We start from the raw sequence: 20,172 nt of genomic DNA on the forward strand, positions 1-20,172 counted from the left end.
AGTGAAAGAAGCCAGTTAGAAAAGACCACATGTTATGTTATTCCATTTATATGAAAAAAAAATCCAGAATAGGCAAATTTATAGTAACAGAAAGTAGATTAGTGGTTGCTTAGGGCTTATGGGGGAGGGATGGGGTGGGTAACAGCCAAATGGGTTTGCATTTGAGATGATAAAAATGTTCTAAAATTGACTGTGGTGATGGCTGCATAACTTTATGAAGATACTAAAAGTCATTGAATTGCTCAATTTCAGTGGATGAATTTTATGGTATGTAAGTTACATGTCACTAAAACTGATGCATGTAAACTAGGCAAGATGAGGACTCTATCCTTTCTGTGGTATTGAATATTCTTTGCTCTTCACCATGCTCTCCATCTTCTGATTTCTTTGCAATCTGAATTAGAGAATGCATTCAGGTGAACAGTAATGTTGTAGGTTATTACTCATCAGTAGTTCAGTGGATGATAGCTGCCTGTATATAGACACTTAAGATTTTTCCAACATGGAAAAATATTTCTCATTTTGGCCTTGATAGCTTGAGTAACTTGATAACAAATGGCCCACAAACTTGAACATATTTCTACTTTTCTCACACATGGACATTTGTGTGCGGAGTTGGCCATCATATTTGTAGCCGAGTTCTAGTGTGTTTTATTTTTATAAATGGGTAGCAAGTTACAAAGCTAATTTCCATTCTTGGACATTAGCTAGCTGTAGGCAGTGGCCTAGAGTTAGGGACCCAGTAAGCAAATAAAGACATGATAGTTATGAGGCCATTAATTTAAAGCATACATTAGAATTCAAATAGCTGTAGTGATAGAAACATAAATGGAAGGTTGTACTTACTTGTAGCCAATTCTCTTTTGCCTAGATCTTTTTGTTGTTGTTGTTGTTGTCTTTTTTGCCATTTCTTGGGCCGCTCCTGCGGCATATGGAGGTTCCCAGGCTAGGGGTCTAATCAGAGCTGTAGCCACCAGCTTACGCCAGAGCCACAGCAACGTGGGATCCGAGGTGCGTCTGTGACCTACACCACAGCTCACGGCAACACCGGATCCTTAACCCACTGAGCAAGGCCGGGGATCGAACCCGCAACCTCATGGTTCCTAGTCGGATTCGTTAACCACTGAGCCACGACGGGAACTCCTGCCTAGATCTTTTGATTGCAGCTGTTGGAATACCCCACCCAAGCAAGCTTAAAGTAATTTATGGCTCATGTTACTGAAAAGTCTATGTTTAAGGGATGTCTTCAAACAGGCTAAGTTGGGTCATGTGCTTTTTCTAGAACTACTGATTGCCACGACCAATAGATTGAGATATGCTGATTGGCTTTGACCAGTAAAGCTTACCCCTAAACCTGAGCATGGGGTCAGCATTACCCAGAACCATAGGAGGACTTGGGAGGAGGTGGTTCACCAGAAAAGTTGTGATGTCCACAGTGATGTTCAGCATGTATTCCAGAGCTTTTTATCCTTAATAGTTAAAAAAAATTTACTGACTTACTTTGTGTACCAAATAGAATGAATAAAAAACTTTGGGCCAAAAATAGGATTATGGGGGAGTTCCTGTTGTGGCTATGGGTTAAGAACCCAACTAGTATCCATGAGGATGCGGGTTCGATCCCTGGCCTCGATCAGTGGATTAAGGATCCCGTGTTGCCACAAGCTGCTGTGTATGTCGCAGATGTGGCTTGGATCTGGCATTGCTATGGCTGTGGAGTAGGCCAGCAGCTGCAGCTACAATTCTACCCGTAGCCTGGGAACTTGCACATACACAGGTATGGTCCTTAAAAAAAAAAAAAAAAAAAATAGGGTTATGATAACTTTTAGGCCAGAATTGTTTTAAAAGTTGTGTTCTTGAGGAAACTTATTATAAAATTTTGGAAAGTTTTTTGAAGTTTGGTGTGATCTTATTTCCCAGTTGGGAAATCCCATTATCTGTAAGTACTATATGTGGATATCCTCTCTGTTCTTTGAACCTAGTACTTTTCTCTCTCTCTTTCTACTACCTGTTGTTTCTATGTAGCATCATTTCACTTTTTTAACTTAGGCCTTCCAACTCAACATGTGCAAATTTAAAATCTTAGGTTTCTGGTTCTGTAAGACAAGTTAGTATCCCAGTTAAATTCTGTTAACTTAAAAAACACAGGTACAAATAGCTTGACAAGGACAGTTCTCAGCATGTTCATGCAGCACAATCAGGCCGTGCTCCTGGAGTGATCAGGTAATGTGAGATCTACAAGTGATAGATTTCTCTTTGCTACTGGAAAACAAAAGGCAAGCTGTGTCTTTGCTAGAGTGGTTTTATGGCACCTAACATAAAATATGTGCTGTATTTGGTATGCTACAGTTGTATTTAAGGCCAGTTTCTAATGTTGGATTGGATGTAGGCAGTTTGGGAGAGAGTTGTAAATATTTTGGAGCAGTGACATGGTTATAAAATAGTTGAAATTATCAGACTTATTGAAGAAGAATTTTTTTTCCAATTGCTGTATTAAATATATGAACCTCTTAATTTTACAGACAAAATAGCTTAAACAAGAAGAAAAACCATTTGTGGTAGAATAATGAAAGTTACTCTTCTTTTCTCATTTTTCCCCCAACAGTGATCCTGGTGGGGGGATCGAAATGTCCGAGTTCATTCGAGAGGCCACACCCCCAGTTGGTTGCAGTTCAAGAAATTCTTATGCTGGCCTAGATCCAAGCAACCAGGTAGGAACCTGTGCTGTTTTGTTTTGCTCTTCAACCTGCTTCTGATGGTGGTCTCACATATTCGCTGTATTGTCAGTTGTGTTTGGGTTTATCTTGCTGATTACTAATTTTTTGATTGTTTATCAGTCATCTTTTATTAATACTGTTTTAAACCAGAAATGTCATGTTAAATAAGTTCCTTGTTGCTGGGCACATTCTGTGTGCTCATTACCTGGGGGTAGTTTGGATCAAGACAGTCGTTGGTGAGCGCCTTTAGGAATGAGCTTCTAGCTTGTGCTTACCTTCACAGTGTCTGTATTGGAGAGGTAGAGGTGTTAGTAGTTACCCCTAGTTTAAAAGTGGCAACAAAAAAATGAAATAACTTCCTCAAAATCTCATTCAGGTTATCGATGGAACATCCTGAGCTGGAACTAGAATACAAGTCTGCTTTTGCCAATTTTAGTGTCTTTCTGCTATGTAACTTTTACTTTTAATTTAAAATAGTAATTTTGAAAGTATCTCGGAACTTTGCTGAAGCTGGCTTTACTTTCATTCTGTCTAACCCCAGCTGGGCGTTTTCTGCTGTACTTCTCCTTTTGAGCCCAAGCATCTCTCACACTGATCAAAAGTCCCAGTTATTGCTTCTTGCCTTCTCAGCAAATAAATGACTATACCAGCTAGAATAAAATTCTAGAAACATAAGATGGTAAGCTCAGTGAGAACTTTAAAGTGCTTATAGCTTTTTAGAACTAGAGATTAACCGTGAGTTTTAGTGGTCATTGTCTCAGCACTTTCATTATCTGGAAGAAGAAATAGCTGATTTAAAGAGTGTAGGCTGGACCTCACTTCTTGCTTTTCATGCCAGTCTTCCTCCTGTTACCCTGCACTGCATGTGGACTGAAACCGTCTTCCTTCCTCCTCTTTTGCGTTCCAGAGACTTAGCCCTCTTTATTCTCCAGCCTAACTCTTCTTAAAACCATCATGATTTTCAAAGACCTTGTGGTGTTGCCCCTTTCTCTTGCAGACAGAGCCCTTATTTATCGTATTTATTCAGCACTAAGTTTTTTTTTTTTTTTTCCCACTGTACAGCAAGGGGGTCAGGTTATCCTTAGATGTATACATTGCAGTTATAGTTTTTTCCCCCACCCTTTCTTCTGTTGCGACATGAGTATCTAGACATAGTTCTCAATGCTATTCAGCAGGATCTCTTTGTAAATCTATTCTAGGTTGTGTCTGATAAGCCCAAGCTCCCGATCCCTCCCACTCCCTCCCCCTCCCATCAGGCAACCACAAGTCTCTTCTCCAAGTCCATGATTTTCTTTTCTGAGGAGATGTTCATTTGTGCTGGATATTAGATTCCAGTTATAAGTGATATCATATGGTATTTATCTTTGTCTTTCTGGCTCATTTCACTCAGGATGAGATTCTCTAGTTCCATCCATGTTGCTGCAAATGGCATTATGTCATCCTTTTTTATGGCTGAGTAGTATTCCATTGTGTATATATACCACCTCTTCCGAATCCATCATCTGTCGATGGACATTTGGGTTGTTTCCATGTCCTGGCTATTGTGAATACAGCACTAAGTTTTTGATGTATGAGGTAGTTTGTAACTCTATACAGGGGAGATTTCCCTCTTTTTTTCCACTGCCTATATATTGCCTTCTGCACAGTTGACTTTCGGTTCATCATTGCTAAATACTTTTTATCTATAGAGGTAAGAACAATTTGGTGGTAGAAATCAGACCTGGCTCCTCATTTAACAAATGAATGAGTAGCAGACCTAGTTCTCTTGACTGTCCCACAGTATTCTGCTATTCCACATTGCTAGCTGTACACAACCTAAAAATAAAATTATGAAAGATACCGTATTCTGTGAATTAAAATCTTTACTAGGGCCTTTTTTCCCTCATGTATTCATAAAAAATTGCCTTTTTTTTGATTTGCATTTCTGATTTATTTGGATTGCTGCATTTTGGTAACAGTTTTAATTATGAGTGAGTGTAAAACAACTGTTTTAGGTCCTTAAATGTGTCTTCTTTCCTTAACAAGCAGATGGAGTGGGGAACAAATGAATTTTTTTTTTTTTTTTTTTTTTTTAAGGAAAAAAAAGGGAGTTCCCATCATGGCTCAGTGGTAATGAACCCACCTAGGATCCATGAGGATATGGGTTCAATCCCTGGCCTCACTCACTGGGTTAAGGATCCAGCATTGCCGTGAGCTATGGTGTAGGTTGCAGGTGGGGCTCGGATCCCTCATTGCTGTGGCCGTGGTGTAGGCCAGCAGCTACAGCTCTAATTAGATCCCTAGCCTGGGAACTTCCATATGCTGCCAGTGTGGCCCTGAAAAGCAAAGCAAAAAAAAGAAAGAAAGAAACAAACAAAGAAAAAGAAGATTTTGGAAAAGGGCTGTGACATTTTAACTACATTAATGCTTTTTAAATTTCATTTTTTACAATGCTAGTTTGAAGGAAAGTGTTGCTAACCTTTCTGCTCTTTTTTTGTGGGCTTTGTGCTTTTTCTCAGTCTCTTTTTATAGAATGAAATGACTTAGTCCTTAAATATGGCTGCATATTTTGTATTCTTAATTAAACCTGGCCTTTCTTACTGACAAGTGTTGGCAATGTCAGATTTACCCTGGGGTTAAGCCTGTGTTTTTCCAGCAGACTTTTGGAGAGCCATACCTTTTTTCCTTTTTCTTTTTGGTAGGCCAGATGAAAGGACATGGCAATGGCCAGTCACCTTTGGTAACTCTACTCTTCGCATCGTGTCCATTGAAACTTGCCCTGCCTGTTTTAGGGAGGGAGTCCCATCTTGAGTGTAGTTAAAACATGTCTGTATCTAATTTGGTTTTTCTTTTTAAATATTAACTCTTTAGTAAAAATGGGCAGATATCAGAGGCCGTTGTGCAACTAGGATTTTGGTGTTTCTGTTTTGTAGTGGTTGTAACAAAAGAAATTATTGACATTGTTATCCTGTAGGGAAGCTGAAGTGGGGAAGTAAAGTTGGGCCTTTTGTATATTGGTAGAGATATTACCAATACAGAGATACCCCAGCCTCTTTTACATGTGTTTGTTTTTTATGTATGTAGCTCTTCTTACACATTGTCGTAGTTGTTTATAAATATCTCCTGTACTTGATAGTGAACTCCTTGAACACAGCGGCTCTACCGTAGTCAGTGTTGCCCCTGCTCCCCTTCTGCCTTCCATCTTCTACTCTCCCTTTCCCTTCCCTTTCTCCCTCCCTGCCCTGCTGCCTTTTTAAAAAACCTGTCCTTACCTCCCTCTCTTTCCTTTTCTCATTTATCTTCCTTTAAATATTTTAGTGCTAGATGGTATTTAAGGCATTTTGATGGTCTGGGATGTGTCATAGGTCTTATTAACCTCAAACAGTTTTCAATTTCATGGTAGAGGTCTGTAAGTTATAAATATGCTATAGATTGCCAAAGAAATATCAGATACAAAGTAATAGTTGTTATAGAAATGGTACAGAAAAGGAGCTAATGATTTCAGAGGAGAAAATAATTATTTCCAGCTAGAGAGAGGGCAAGGCTTCATGGAACAGTGGCCTGGCCTGACAGCTTTTTACTTAGAAGTAATTTTTCTTCTCTGACATCTGTAATCCTTCTTGAACTTTTTCTTTGGCACTTATCAAAGAGAAGAAACACTGGGCCATTTTAGTTTGTACAAACCACACAAATAAAAACTTCACCTCTAAGTGTATGAAGATACCATTTTTTTCTTAGGTTTTTCCTCTTAAATGTGTTTGTTTTTAGATTAGCAAATGAAAGAAAGCAGCAGGAAGAAAATAAAAACCATCCATAATGTCATAATCAAATAAACTTTTTTAAACAAAGGGATTTTAGTGTGCTTGCTCTTTGGATCTTGGTTTTCTTTACTGAATATTTCATGAATGTTAATATCGTTAGGTGTTTTTCTACAGTGACATTTTGGGGACTGCATTACATTCTTGTATTTGTATTCTTGTATTTGTATTTATATTCTTAATCCTCTGTTTCTCATGTGAACAATCATGACTCTTATATTTTGGGGGGATAAACTTTAAATAATACAGAAAATAGCAAAATATTACCACCCATTATATCTTTTAAAATTATTATTATTATTTTTTTTGGTCTTTTGTCCTTTTAGGGCCGTAACACGGCACATGGAGGTTCCCAGGCTAGGGGTCTAATTGGAGCTGTAGGTGCCGAACCACACCACAGCCACAAAGCCAGATCTGAGCCATGTCTGCGACCTACACCACAGCTCACGGCAACACTGGATCCTTAACCCACTGAGCAAGGCAAAGGATCATACCTGCAGCCTCATGGTTCCTAGTCAGATTCGTTTCTGCTTTGCCACGATGGGAATTCCTAAAATTATTTTTGTTGGAGTTCCCTTCATGGCTCAGCGGTTGATGAACCCAACTAGGATCCATAAGGATGCAGGTTTGATCCCTAGACTTGCTCAGTGGGTTAAGGATCCAGCATTGCCATGAACTGTGGTATAGGTCACAGATGCAGCTTGGATCCTGCGTTGCTGTGGCTGTGGTGTAGGCTGGCAGCTGTAGCTCTGATTCGACCTCTAGTCTGGGAACCTCCATATGCTTCGGTTGTGGCCCTAAAAAGCAATAAAAAGTAAAAAATTGTTTGTGTCACCACATAATAGAACTCCACTAATTGACGGAAAGAAATAGGAGTTTGTGTTTGTCACCTAAGTTTGGAGGTGGCTGTGTAGCATTTGTTTAGCACCTCAATAATTTTAGGGCTCTGGGTTGGAATTTCCCTAGTTGTTTTGGCTTTTCTTTGTTGTTGCAGGATGAGTGCAGCACCTTCAGGTATGATCCCGTTGAAAAGTAAGAAGCAGGTGACAGTGTCAGGCAGAGAAATGGTCCTTGGTCATCATCTTGTCTGATATGAAAAGGTCTTTCCTGCAAGCCCTCCAGCAGACTCCCCCACAGGTTCATTGACCAGAACCAGGGCTGCATCTAGATCAGTGTCTGGGCCCTCTTCTCGCAAATCAAAAGATATATGCCCCGCATCTTAGCAAAATGGAAGACTTGTTAAGGAGAGAAAAAGGAAACACTTAGAGGTTATGAACAAATGACCACAATATACATGTTCAGATAACTTTAAAAAAATTTTTTAAATCTTAGAAGGGTGTGCATAACATGGTATTTTTGTTTGCTTTTTTTTAAATTTCTGTCTAGGAAGTTTTGTGTTTATTATTCTAGTAAAAAATTAACATGTTAGTTTTATAATTTATTTAGCAGGTGTAATAAGAGTGAAACTTTGTTTTGCAGTAAAGTACTTTTTGGCCTTTTTCTCTCTCGTTGCAGTGCCTTTTGTGGCTAATTGAAAGCAGAAATTAGGAAAAATCAGGAGAACCAGACTTAAACAGTTCAAAGAAATTGCAAAGCTTATTTTTTATTGGCTACAACAAGAGTTTATTAGTAGTTTTAACCTGTATGTCTGTGATTATTTTTACTTACTTTTTCCCTGACATCTAACTTTACATAGTGTAGTATACACATACTAAGTGTACAGCTTGGTGGATTTTTACATATGTGCACACCCATTTAATTGCCATCCAGATCAAAAAAGTCCCTCATGTGACTTAAAGGTCAATATTAACCTATATTTTGACCACGTTTCTTACTGTATATTCCTGTTCAGTTGAATCAATGAAAGGAAAGATAGAGGATTTGGTAAAATATAAGTATATGAATGCTCTTGATTTTATTATGAGATGTTAAATTTGCTTGACTATTTTCTTTTTGAATTCCTTGAAAACAGGTTATAGAAGGAGTTACATAGACATGTTGATTTAATAACTGTCATGTTGTTACATTTCGTTTCCTTAATGTGTTCATGGAATTTGTGGTATTTGTTTATACGGTAGTATAATAAATGATAGTTATGAAGTTTTAGGGGTATGTTATACTATCTTGATTTTAGTTTTCTGTTTAGCATTTGTACTAAAAATTCCTTTTTTTTGTGGATGCCTTGGGTTTTTTTTATTCTTTAAAAATATGATATTAGTAGTCTACCAAGAAGTACTTAACTTTCTGTCTGAAACTCAGGAAAGTACATATTGGTACACTAAGAATTGGAAATAAGATTTAAGTTGCTCTTTGTGGCACACGTTAATGTGTTTTGTTCTCCAAACTTGCCCTTTATACACCCTGACAAGTCTAAGTTTATTTCACATAGACTTAACACCTAGTTTTGCTTTTGTTTATAACTTGACATGTCAGGATGCAACGTAAAAATGGTAATAATTTTATGACCTGGATTGCTTGGGTTGGAGGCTCTTGCCCTGGGGGCTCTGTGGTCCTGAGAATGCAGAGGAATTCAGTGTCCCAGCACATCTGTCCTGTAAATGCAGCGTGCGCCACAGCAAATAGGGTATGTGGCTCTGACACGTAATGCCCAGCAGGTGACTTTAATATTAATAAAAGTGACTGATGACTTGTTTTGATAATATAATTTCACTTCATCATCTCTTTAGTCTATACTGATGACACAGCTAGCATTTTCTTTGTTGTCACGTTTTTAGATTGGGTCTGGTTCCTCTCGTCTTGGAACAGCAGCAACTATTAAAGGTAAGCGTCATCTAACTTGAAAGTTACTTCTGACTTTCCATTTCTTTTTTAAATAACTGTATCATGTATTACATGTAATGAAAAATGAGTCTTGAAATTATCTCGTAGATAAAATTATGTATCTTAAAGATTTCTTAAAGGTGTTCCCTGGTGGCCCAGTGGTTTAAGGATCCAGCTTTGTCACTGCTTTGGCTAGGGTTTGATCCTTGGGCCAGGAACTTCTGCATGCAGCAGGCATGGCCAGAAAAAAAGATTACTTGATTTAAATTGTGTTCCCCTTTCATTGTCCCAATTTCATAGAAGTATTTCACCATTTGCATTATGTTGTATGAATTGTAAATTTTGGTCTTTAAGAAACTTCCTTGCCTTGAGGGAAAATACTTTTATGAGTTTGGGTGAAGTTCGTGGAAAACTAAGTAATTTAATATGAAATTTTTAAATTGGGCACAAGTAAGACACTAAAAAAAAGGTATGTCTTATATATGCCTTTTATTCAATATATGTTTCAGATAACTCATTGTTATTTTTGCCCTATAATTTTATAACTCTTATTTTTCCATGGGAGGGAATTTAAGTTGTTTCAAGTTGTTATTACATACATAATTTGCATTTCCTTTTTAAAACTTCTTTTCAAAGAAGTAGTTGTATTGGTTAATATTATGAAGCTTTTCAGACTTGGTTTGTAGCACTACAAGAATAATTATGTGAACTAACAGTAGATCTAACTACTTCCTGTTAGCTTAATGCATCTTCCATTATTGTAACCCTTTAATATTAGTACTAAAATTTATTAATTCATGAAATATTGATACAAAAACTGCTCTAGGTGCTAGATATCCAGTATACTCCCTTGTGTCCTTCTCGTTATGCCACACTCTACAGCCTTTACTTTTACTATTAATGTCATCGTATGTCTCCCTTAACTTCATAGGAGATACAGACACTGCTAAGACTTCTGATGATATCAGCTTAAGCCTGGGCCAGAGCTCTAGTCTTTGTAAGGAAGGAAGTGAAGAACAAGGTAAGAACATTCAACCTCATGATGACTTTATATACTATGTTGACTAGGGTGAGTTTGTGGGATGCTCATATTTGGGCAGAAGATTATAATAATTCAATACAGTATTTTTCTAAGAAATATTAAAATGATTTGTTAGGATAACAGTAACACAGTGTCATATGCACTTACAGCTTTCCGGAATTAGGTTATACATGTTTTGCCAAGTAAACAGAGAAACTTGATGAGCATATGCCCCAGAATAACATGGGATCGGAGATAAAAATCCACAGTTTATCTAGTTGGTTGGAGCATCTTGCCTTGCTTAGTGATAACCTAGGATGTAAAACTGTTCTTTTCCATCCAGTATGACCTCGGAATGCCAACTGCTGCATATGCTGCTCAACTGCAGAAATGACAGTGTGTTTTGACAGAGAAATAACTTGCTGTTGAACTTACAGAGAAACTGTCTGCCTCTAACACAGTGCCTTCCTTGAGCAGATTTTTAACGAAACTTTGGTTTTAAGTGATACTTTTTCTCCTATTCAGATGCCATTATAAATGAGTATTTTGGATTTTATAGAGTTCCTTTTCTTTTTATAAAGAAATGCCACATTTTCAAGTGTGACTTTTAATGTTCAAACATGCGGGATGGATATGTTATACCCATTTCAAGTGGAGCTTATAATCAATCAGCCAGAACTGGATTTTAAACCTGTCTGCATTTTTCCAGCATGTTGTTTTTGTTAGGGTGATGTTTGGTAGGCAGGCAGGCTGATAAATTTCCTATTTATAACTATAAAACTTTTTTAATGAGGTTACAGATAGATCACTGAGTTGTGACATTTTCTTGCGAATTTAGTGCTTTTCCTAGGTCTGGTTCTTACAAGTATATTTTGTTACTGGTACTTGCAATTTAGGTTTATTACTGTAACTCACTGCTTTTTTTTTTTTGCAGTTGTTGCACCTCATCATTGTTTATTTGCTTTTGTGGACCATGCCTCTCAACCATGCCTCCTCCTCCCTCAAAAAATACTTTTAAACATATGATATAGAAGCTGTTTTCTTTTAAAAAGGAAAGATGAATTAATCTCTGAGAATTATAGTATTCCTTTCTATAATGTGTAATCACCAAAGTGTCTCAAAAACTGGTTTATGATCTTAGAGGGACTCATGCCACTGTGTTTATGGGTCATATGACTCTTTATTTTCATCTAGCAAGTACCTTGTGGACCCAAGCATGTTGTAGTATGGAAGGTTGGGAATTATATTCACACGGATCTACCCTTGCAGATATATACCGACAAAGATAATGATGTTTGACTTTGACCCAGTGCACACAGTTGCCCGGGAAGTGCAGCACACCTCTCTATAGCTTTGTTGCCCACATTTCTCTCTCATAGGCACTCAGCTCTGCCATTGTAGAGCAAAAGGGGCCGTAAACAACATATAAATGGTGGGAATGGCTGTGTTACACTAAAACTTTACTTAGAAAACCAAGTGCAGGGCTGCTTTGGCTCTACAGGCCTTACCTTCTCAAACCCTGGTTTGGGTCTTCTAAGCATTATATATGTGTTCATCCAGTTAACCTTCATGATAAGCATTTGACGTTAATACCATTATTATTGTTACTTAGCAGATGAGCATATCATGGCTTAGAACAAAGTTGAGACTATATTAAAAGGGACAAAGGCTGATATGAGCTCAGTTAACAGACTCTTGCAGTAATCACGGCACAGGTCAGGGCATGAAAGGTGGTCTGATCATGTGTGGCAGATGTTAATGAGAGGATATGTTGTTGGATTTGGGTGTACAGTATGAGATAAAGAATAGTCATAGATGACTCTAAGATTTGGGGTTAAATAATGGGGAGGATGGAGTCTGTTAACTGAATGGGGGACCACTAAGAAGGAGCAGATTTAGGGGTGGGGAGAGCATGGTGGAGAGTAAGAGAGGGTTCAGTTTGGACTTAGCAAGTACGAGTTGTGTTAGACCTTTAAGCAGCAATAATTAGGAGATGGTATGATAAGTCTGGATTTCAGGTAAGAAATCTGGGTCAAGGTTTTAAATTTAGGAGTTTTCAGTATATAAATACAAAAAAAAAAAAAAAAAAAATCCGTCATGTCAGATGTGGGGTTGGGTTAGCATGAAGCTGAGGAACACAGAAAGCCTGTGTGGTTAGCTGGCCAGGAGTCGGAGCTAGACGCCTGTAGGGCTTGGCTGTTGTTTGGCGCCACCTAGTGGCTGTTGTTCATTCTGCTTAAATATTAGTTGGGGCTCTGCTGATTCTCTGGCTAGTTTGGATTTATAGGTCAGTGAGTGACCGTTAGTTAGCTGGTTAGCAGTTAGTTGACTGTTCATTTTATCAACATGATTCAGGATTGGAAAAAAACAGGATGTGGGGATGTGTCCTCTACTTTTTCTCTTCTAAGGAGGGATTATCTATATTTCCCTCCGTAGCCTGACTCACGTCTTCCCTACCCCAGATCAGGACCCTAGTCCATCCCCATATGATTCCTGGGGTCAAGTAGAAGATGAAGGAACTAGTTATAAGTATTGCTGAATTTTAGTTACTTTGGGGCCAGAAAATTGGATGAGACTTACAAAAGAGAGAGTATAGATAGAAAATGAACAGTTCCAACTATTGAGCTCTGAGCCACTCCAGTCTGATAGGTCTGATTTGGAACAACTGGTGAGGTTGAGGTGTTATATCCCAGCATATCAAGGAGAGTGGAGTTGTCGTTTTATTGGATGTTGCTGATGGGTTAAGTTATATGAAATTGAGACTTGACTGTTGGACTTAACAGTGTTAGGATGTTGGTGACCTAGATAAGCTTCTTAATGGGGTGGGAGTAAAATACATGTCAGAGAGAAAGGATTATAAACAGTGAATATAGACTACTCTTCTGGTGAATTTTTGTAAAAGAGATCAGAGGTATAAGGTGATAGCTCGCAGGGAAAGTGAAGATAAAGGAGGAGACTTGGATTGTGTAAGAATATGTAAGAGAAATAACTTTTTTTTTAATAATTGATTGGGATGATCTAGAAGAGAGGAGGAAGGTATGACTTTTGTTTATGAAAGTAATATATATTAATTTTAGAAAATATAGTTAAGTATGAGAAAATAATTTACACTTCTGCCACTGATAATTGTTGATAATATTTTTCGGTATATCACTTTTTTCCCTTTGATTGTGATATGATTCAAATACCATAAAATTTACCCTTCTGAAATGTATAATTCAGTTGTTTTTAGCATATTCACAGGTTTGTGCACCAATGAACACTGTCCAGTTCAAGAACATTTCATCACCCCAAAAAGAAAACCATACCATTATTATAAACCCCCCCCCCCCATTTTGTCCATCAACCACTAGTCTACTTTCTGTCGCTATGCATGTGCCTATTCTGGATATTTCATATAAATGGAATTATATAATATGGTGCTTTTTGTGTCTGGCTTCTTTCACTTAGCATGTATCAGGATTTTATTCCTTTTTATGGCTAAATGTATTACACTAAACATTTCTGCAAATATATGCACATATACCCTTAGTAATCTTAATTCTTACAGACTGGAATAATTTTTTTTTAATGTAGTGCCATCTTTTTCATAGAAGTATTTTCTCATGTTATTGTATAATCTTTGAAAATGTTTTTAGTGCCTACATGGTGTTATTATAAGACAGTATAATTTATTCAGCCTCTTTTTATTGAACACTTTTATAGTTTTGTGTTTTAAGGAGTTTTTTAACAACCTGAGGTGAACAATTTTTCTAAAACATATACACATATTTGATTTTATCCTTTAGCAGAAATTTCTAGAAATAGATTACTGATCAAAAGGTAAGTATACTTTTTGAAGGCTTTTGGGTATATTGCCAGATAGCTTTGCAGGAGGTTGGTTACACCAGTTTACACCACCATGAACAGTTTGCCTTTCTTATCCTGAGCACTACTAGTAGCAGTCATGGGAAATTGGTTTAATTAGGTGAAAAATAGTATCGATCTGGGTTGATTTGAACCTGTCTTTGGCGATATTGCTACCAGTGAGAAAAATGTCCGAGAAAGCGTATTTACTTGAAAATTTCCTAAAACCGCCTAACGTTCTTCCTGACAAAGTCAAACTAATTATGGTGTATTTATTTAGCAACATTGAAAAGGCATGTGTATTAAAGTAAGTTTGGGGTTCCCTCTGTGGCTCAGCAGGTTACGAACCCGACTAGCATCCATAAGGACGCTGGTTTGATCCCTGGCCTTGCTCAGTGGGTTAAGGATCTGGCTTTGCTGTGAGTTGTAGGTTGCAGATGTGGCTCAGATTCCACATGGCTGTGGCTGGCAGCTGCAGCTTCCATTCCACCCCTAGCCTGGGAATTTCCATATGCTGCAGATGTGGCCATGAAAAGCAAAAAAAAAAAGAAAAGAAAAAGTAAGTTTGGCTGAGTCTTTTAAAATGAAAAACTTAAATTCCTGCTTTATTAATATTTTAGAAAGGAGTTGGTTTTGATAATTAGTATTTTTTATTGTCTTGTGTATTAGAATTATTTTCACCTACCTGCTTAGAGTTAAGTGGTTTTATAAAATTCATATCCTTGAAATGTTAATATTGCACCATCCCATGATTGTTTATTAGGGATATATATGAGAGTTTTTAGAAATAACATTATTAATTAATACTAAAGAAAAGTTAATACAGTGCTGATTTTTAAACTTTGGGCTTTTAGAGAATATAGGAACCCAAGTATAGTGGTGAAGTTTTGAATAAATGAACATTGTTTTCACTTATCTAAGACTTGAAAACATAAGTAAAGCCTAAGGGGTCATTTATAAATCACAGTTTATATGGTACATTCTAGAGGCTATATCTAAGTTTTTAATTATTTAGGTCTAATCTACATTTAAATTTTTTTTAAGTACATAAATATTTCTAGTAGTTCGTTCTTTTTTTCCTTTTTTTTTTTTTTTTTTTTTTTTTGGTCTTTTTAGGGCGCGCTGATGGCATGTGGAGGTTCGCAAGCTAGGGGTCAAATTGAAGCTATAGCTGCTGGCCCACACCACAGCCACAGCAGTGCTAGATCCGAGCCAAGACCGTGACCTACCCCGTAGCTCACAGCAATGCTAGATCCCCACCCACTGAGCAAGGCCAGGGATTGGACTCGTGTCCTCGTGGATACTAGTTGGGTTCACTAAGTCATGATGGGAACTCCAGTTCATTCTTATTTTAATCTTAGAGGAGAATGTGTGCTTTTACTATTTAAGATAATTCTTCTGGGAAGAGTCTGACTTAATATAGAATCTATTATTGTATTTTTCTATGCAGTTATGATAAATACAATAATAGTATTTTTTTTAGTTGAACTAACAGATTTAGCCATCCTTGTCTATCAAAAGGTATATTAAAAAGTCAGCTATTGTGTAGTTCGTTTGTCAAGCTATATTTCAAGAATAATTACAGTGTAGGGTAGGTGGGTAGGTGGATCTATTTATATGTATATCCATATTTATATATGTCTGTATTTTCATATATATATAAAAGTATATATGGTAACTCAAGTGACTAATCATTGCCCTAAATGGAGGATTAAAGAAATAGTCTTACAGATATGGGGAGGATAAATTTTTTTTTATGAAGTGTTTTGTAACTGTTGCATCAGTGGTGAAAGATAAAATGTATCTTGCCTTGAAATTATTGTTTTAATTTTTTCAACCATTATAAATAGTAAGATATCTTATATCATTATTTCATATCTTGTTTGGGCTTTGGTCAGTCTTTTGATTTTTTTGTTTGTTTCTGATTACTCTAGGCTTTTGTGGATTTATAAAACAATTAGATTTTCAAAAAAAGATTTTTTTTTATTTTGCTAGGTAAAATAACGATAGCTGGCTTCAATTGGTGCCAGGCATTGTGCTAAGCAATGTATGTCACTGACTCAGTTGTCCCATGGTACTAAAGTGAGATTGAGATCACATTTTACAGATGAGGAAACAGGCTTAGAAAGGTAACCCAAGGTTACCCAGTTAGTAAGTGAGGGAACAGAATTCGTATAGAAATCCAGGTCCATTTAAAATATAATGCTTCGTTGCTTCTTATTTTATTGTTGATAGTCTGTAGAATTTTTTCTGAGGCTAGTCAGAGATTTGAAAGTTCCGTTCATTCCATTAATAGAAAGCTTTCTTTGTACAGCTGTGAAGTAGAAAGCAGCCCTTGGGAATGACTGGTCACCTGCTGTTCAGTGAGCTACTTGAGAAATTGTTTATGCTTGATTTACTGTACACCATGAATTCTTTCCATTATTAAACAGAAAAACAGATCACAGATTTATGTTAACATTTCCAAATATATGTTTGAAACAGATTTGGCAGCTGACCAGAAGCTGTTCCGTCTGGTCTCCAATGATTCCTTCGTCTCCATTCAGCCTTCCTTATCCTCGTGTGGACAGGACTTACCCAGGGACCTCAGTGACAAAGTCAGCCTGCCAAGTCACAGCCACCACCACCATGTGGATCAATCTCTGTCCAGCGCCTGTGACACAGAAGTAGCTTCTCTTGTCCCTTTACATTCACACTCTTATCGGAAAGACCACCGGCCGCGAGGTGTACCACGGACTTCTAGCTCTGCTGTGGCTTTTCCAGACAGTTCACTGAATGACTTCCCTCTGTATCAGCAAAGACGTGGGTTAGATCCTGTTAGTGAGTTAGAATCTTCCAAGCCTCATTCTGGATCCAAAGAATCCTTGGTGGAAAATTCTTGTTTATCTGGGGACTTTCAGCTTATTGGTGAGCTGAAAAACAGTAACTCTCAGCCACCTCCCAGAAGTGGGAAAAGCAAACCCTTGAAAGCAGACAAAAGCATGGACAGCTTGCGGAGCCTGAGCACACGCAGTAGTGGCTCAACAGAGAGCTACTGCAGTGGGACAGACCGTGACACGCACAGCACTGTCAGCAGCTATAAAAGTGAACAGACCAGCTCCACTCACATAGAGAGCATCTTGTCAGAGCATGAGGAGTCTCCCAAAGTAGGAAAGAAAAGTGGTCAGAAGAAAGAGTGCTGTGCTGACCCTGAGGACAAGAGTAGCTGTGCCAGTGACAAAAGGACTAGCAGTGAAAAGACTGCCTTGGAAGCGAGTACCAACAGTGGAGCTCAAGAGGCCAAGGATTCTAATACCTCTGATGAGCCGCACAATCAGAAAGGTCTCAGCACCTCTGCATCAGAAGAAGCCAATAAAAATCCTCACGCCAATGAATTTACGCCACAGGGGGACATACCACTTGGGAAAACTGCTGAAAACAAAGAGGAGGAGAGTGATAAGTCAGCTGTTTCAGCCGATTCAAAAGCTGTTAAAGAGGTTGGTGGGAAGCAAAAGGAAGGGGATGTCCGACCTAAATCCTCCAGCTTAATCCACCGGACAGCTTCTGCCCATAAGTCAGGCAGGAAACGGACAGGAAAAAAACGGGCTAGTAGTTTTGATTCAAGTCGGCATAGGGACTATGTGTCCTTTCGAGGTGTTTCTGGTACCAAGCCACACAGTGCTATATTCTGTCATGACGAGGACTCCAGTGACCAAAGCGACTTGAGCAGAACATCGAGTGTTCAGTCTGCTCACCAGTTCAGCAGTGATAGCTCTTCCAGCACCACTTCTCATTCGTGTCAGTCTCCTGAGGGCAGATACAGCGCCCTAAAGACCAAACACGCCCCTAAAGAAAGGGGCACCGACTCTGAGCACGCACACAAAGCCCATCTGGGTCCGGAAGGAACTGGCAAAAAGCGGACAGCACGGCGGACTTCCAGCCCAAATAGTGCCAAGACTCGGGCCCGAGTGTTGAGCCTGGACAGTGGCACGGTAGCCTGTTTGAATGACTCCAGTAGGCTAATGGCACCTGAAAGTATAAAACCCTTAACCACTTCAAAATCCGATCTCGAGGCCAAAGAGGGAGAGGTGCTAGATGAGCTATCTCTTTTGGGACGGGCTTCCCAGTTAGAGACAGTCACCCGATCTAGGAATAGCTTGCCAAGCCAGGTTGCGTTTCCTGAAGGTGAAGAGCAAGACACAGTCAGTGGAGGTAAGTAAACGCCAGGAAGAGATTTCTCTAAGAGTCTCTGCAGTTTGGGGTCCTGTTGATTAAAATACTTATTAAGGTGTACTCTGTGTTAATATTCCCTCTTCCACTGTGTTGTTAAAATAACCATCTCTTTCCTTATGGAAAAAAGTTTATCTTAGAAAAGGTTTTGGTGTGAACACCAAGAAAATGTTTTTTCATTATATTGTTTGAATATATCAATTTGTTCTTGATTTCATTCACCTTTTCTAAGCCATTTGCTGCCTGTTAATGTTTTACTGGGAATAACAAAAACTTGGTCCTCTTCCTCTTTTGTGCAACCATAGGAACAGCAAAACGTAGAATTTTAATAGGACACCAAACCATTATTAGTCATCTCTTATACAGTATGTGCCACTGAACATTGAGAATCAGATCACTCAACCTGTTATATAAGATTTTTCCAAATACTACTTTAGCTCTGACTATAACTTGGAAAACTTGTAGCTCTTTTTCATGTGTCTCTTTGGTTTTATTTCTTGCTCACTCAAGTTTCAGGCATTAAAAGCATTTTATTTATTTTTTTCTGTAATGTCACATTAAAGTTCATTAAATCAACATTGGTGGTTTATATTGGCACTTAATATCCATTGTGGATATATGATGCTCCCTATGATAACTGTGGTGGCGTTTAGGTTAAAATAATAGCTTATTTGGGTTTATGGGAAATTGTGCAAAATACGGCAGGTGACTTTATATCGGCCATAGTGTTTATTTCAGAGTTGTTTCTTGGTATTTCCTTTTGCCCCAAACAGTTGGCTTATTCTGTTTTGGTTATTATGGAATCTCGTTCTTGAATAAATTCAGAAGACTGAAGTCTTCTGTTGTTAGCACATGGCTTTTTTATCCTCCATCCCATATCCTTTAATAAAGCTTATATTTTTAGGTTTAAAGTTTATAGTCTGTTGGTTTAGTAACATTCAGTCTTTTATGAAAAGTTAAGCTGACTTTTTTGTTTGCATATTCTTAAACAAAGAACATACTTTTTCTCTCAAAGAATTCTAACTTCACCCACAGTGTTTTTAAAGTCCATAATGTGAACATTGTGTTGTTTCTTCTGGTGTAGTTTCTAACAAAGATTAATTTTTAGTGGGAATGTAAAAAAGTGATCTTTGGTATTTGGTACCTGAGGAAGATGCTAGTCTGTCAAACCTAAAATATTGAGAACTAGTTATATCTGAAGTGATTATAACCATTTGGTAACAATATAGTAATTAAATTTTCTTGAGTCTTTGATGTGAATATCTTTCTGGTTTGTTTTGTTTTTTTTTTTAATAAAAGGTCTGAAATGCTTTTAGTGGTTTCTCTTACAAATCATGTAAGATATGTTCACAATGTATATGAAACCATTGGTTTAAATTATAGCTTAGTTTTTATTAAAATTGTCATTCAAATAAGTTTTAAGAGTGAACCTGCAATGATAGAAAAATATTGCCATTCTAAATAATGTTGAAATGTAAATACTAAAATGTGTGTTAGAATTTTAGTAAATCTTATGTCTTTGTATTTAAAATGTCATTTCTTTTTCATAGGGAATGTGGAGTTTTCTGCTTTTTTTTTTTTTTGTCTTTTTTTTGCTATTTCTTTGGGCCGCTCCCTCGGCATATGGAGGTTCCCAGGCTAGGGGTCGAATCGGAGCTGTAGCCACCGGCCTACGCCAGAGCCACAGCAACGCGGGATCCGAGCCGCGTCTGCAACCTACACCACAGCTCACGGCAACGCCGGACCCTTAACCCACTGAGCAAGGGCAGGGACCGAACCCGCAACCTCATGGTTCCTAGTCGCA

At 37.9% G+C, this 20,172-nt stretch overlaps 1 protein-coding gene across 7 annotated transcripts in view; it reads left to right on the forward strand.

Annotated features, from left to right (window-relative positions):
- PCNX1 (pecanex homolog 1 (Drosophila)) overlaps positions 1–20,172 on the forward strand; it is a 173,476-nt gene that overhangs the window by 52,562 nt on the left and 100,742 nt on the right. For all 7 annotated transcript variants that reach the window (XM_021099419.1, XM_021099421.1, XM_021099420.1 and 4 more), the window contains exons 3-6: positions 2,603–2,708; positions 9,247–9,292; positions 10,224–10,313; positions 16,644–18,350. In XM_021099419.1, the coding sequence (XP_020955078.1) occupies positions 2,603–2,708; positions 9,247–9,292; positions 10,224–10,313; positions 16,644–18,350 (1,949 nt within the window). The remainder of the gene's footprint in view (positions 1–2,602; positions 2,709–9,246; positions 9,293–10,223; positions 10,314–16,643; positions 18,351–20,172) is intronic.

This window comes from Sus scrofa, chromosome 7, assembly GCF_000003025.6.
Source record: "Sus scrofa isolate TJ Tabasco breed Duroc chromosome 7, Sscrofa11.1, whole genome shotgun sequence".
NCBI classification, from domain to species: domain Eukaryota; kingdom Metazoa; phylum Chordata; class Mammalia; order Artiodactyla; family Suidae; genus Sus; species Sus scrofa.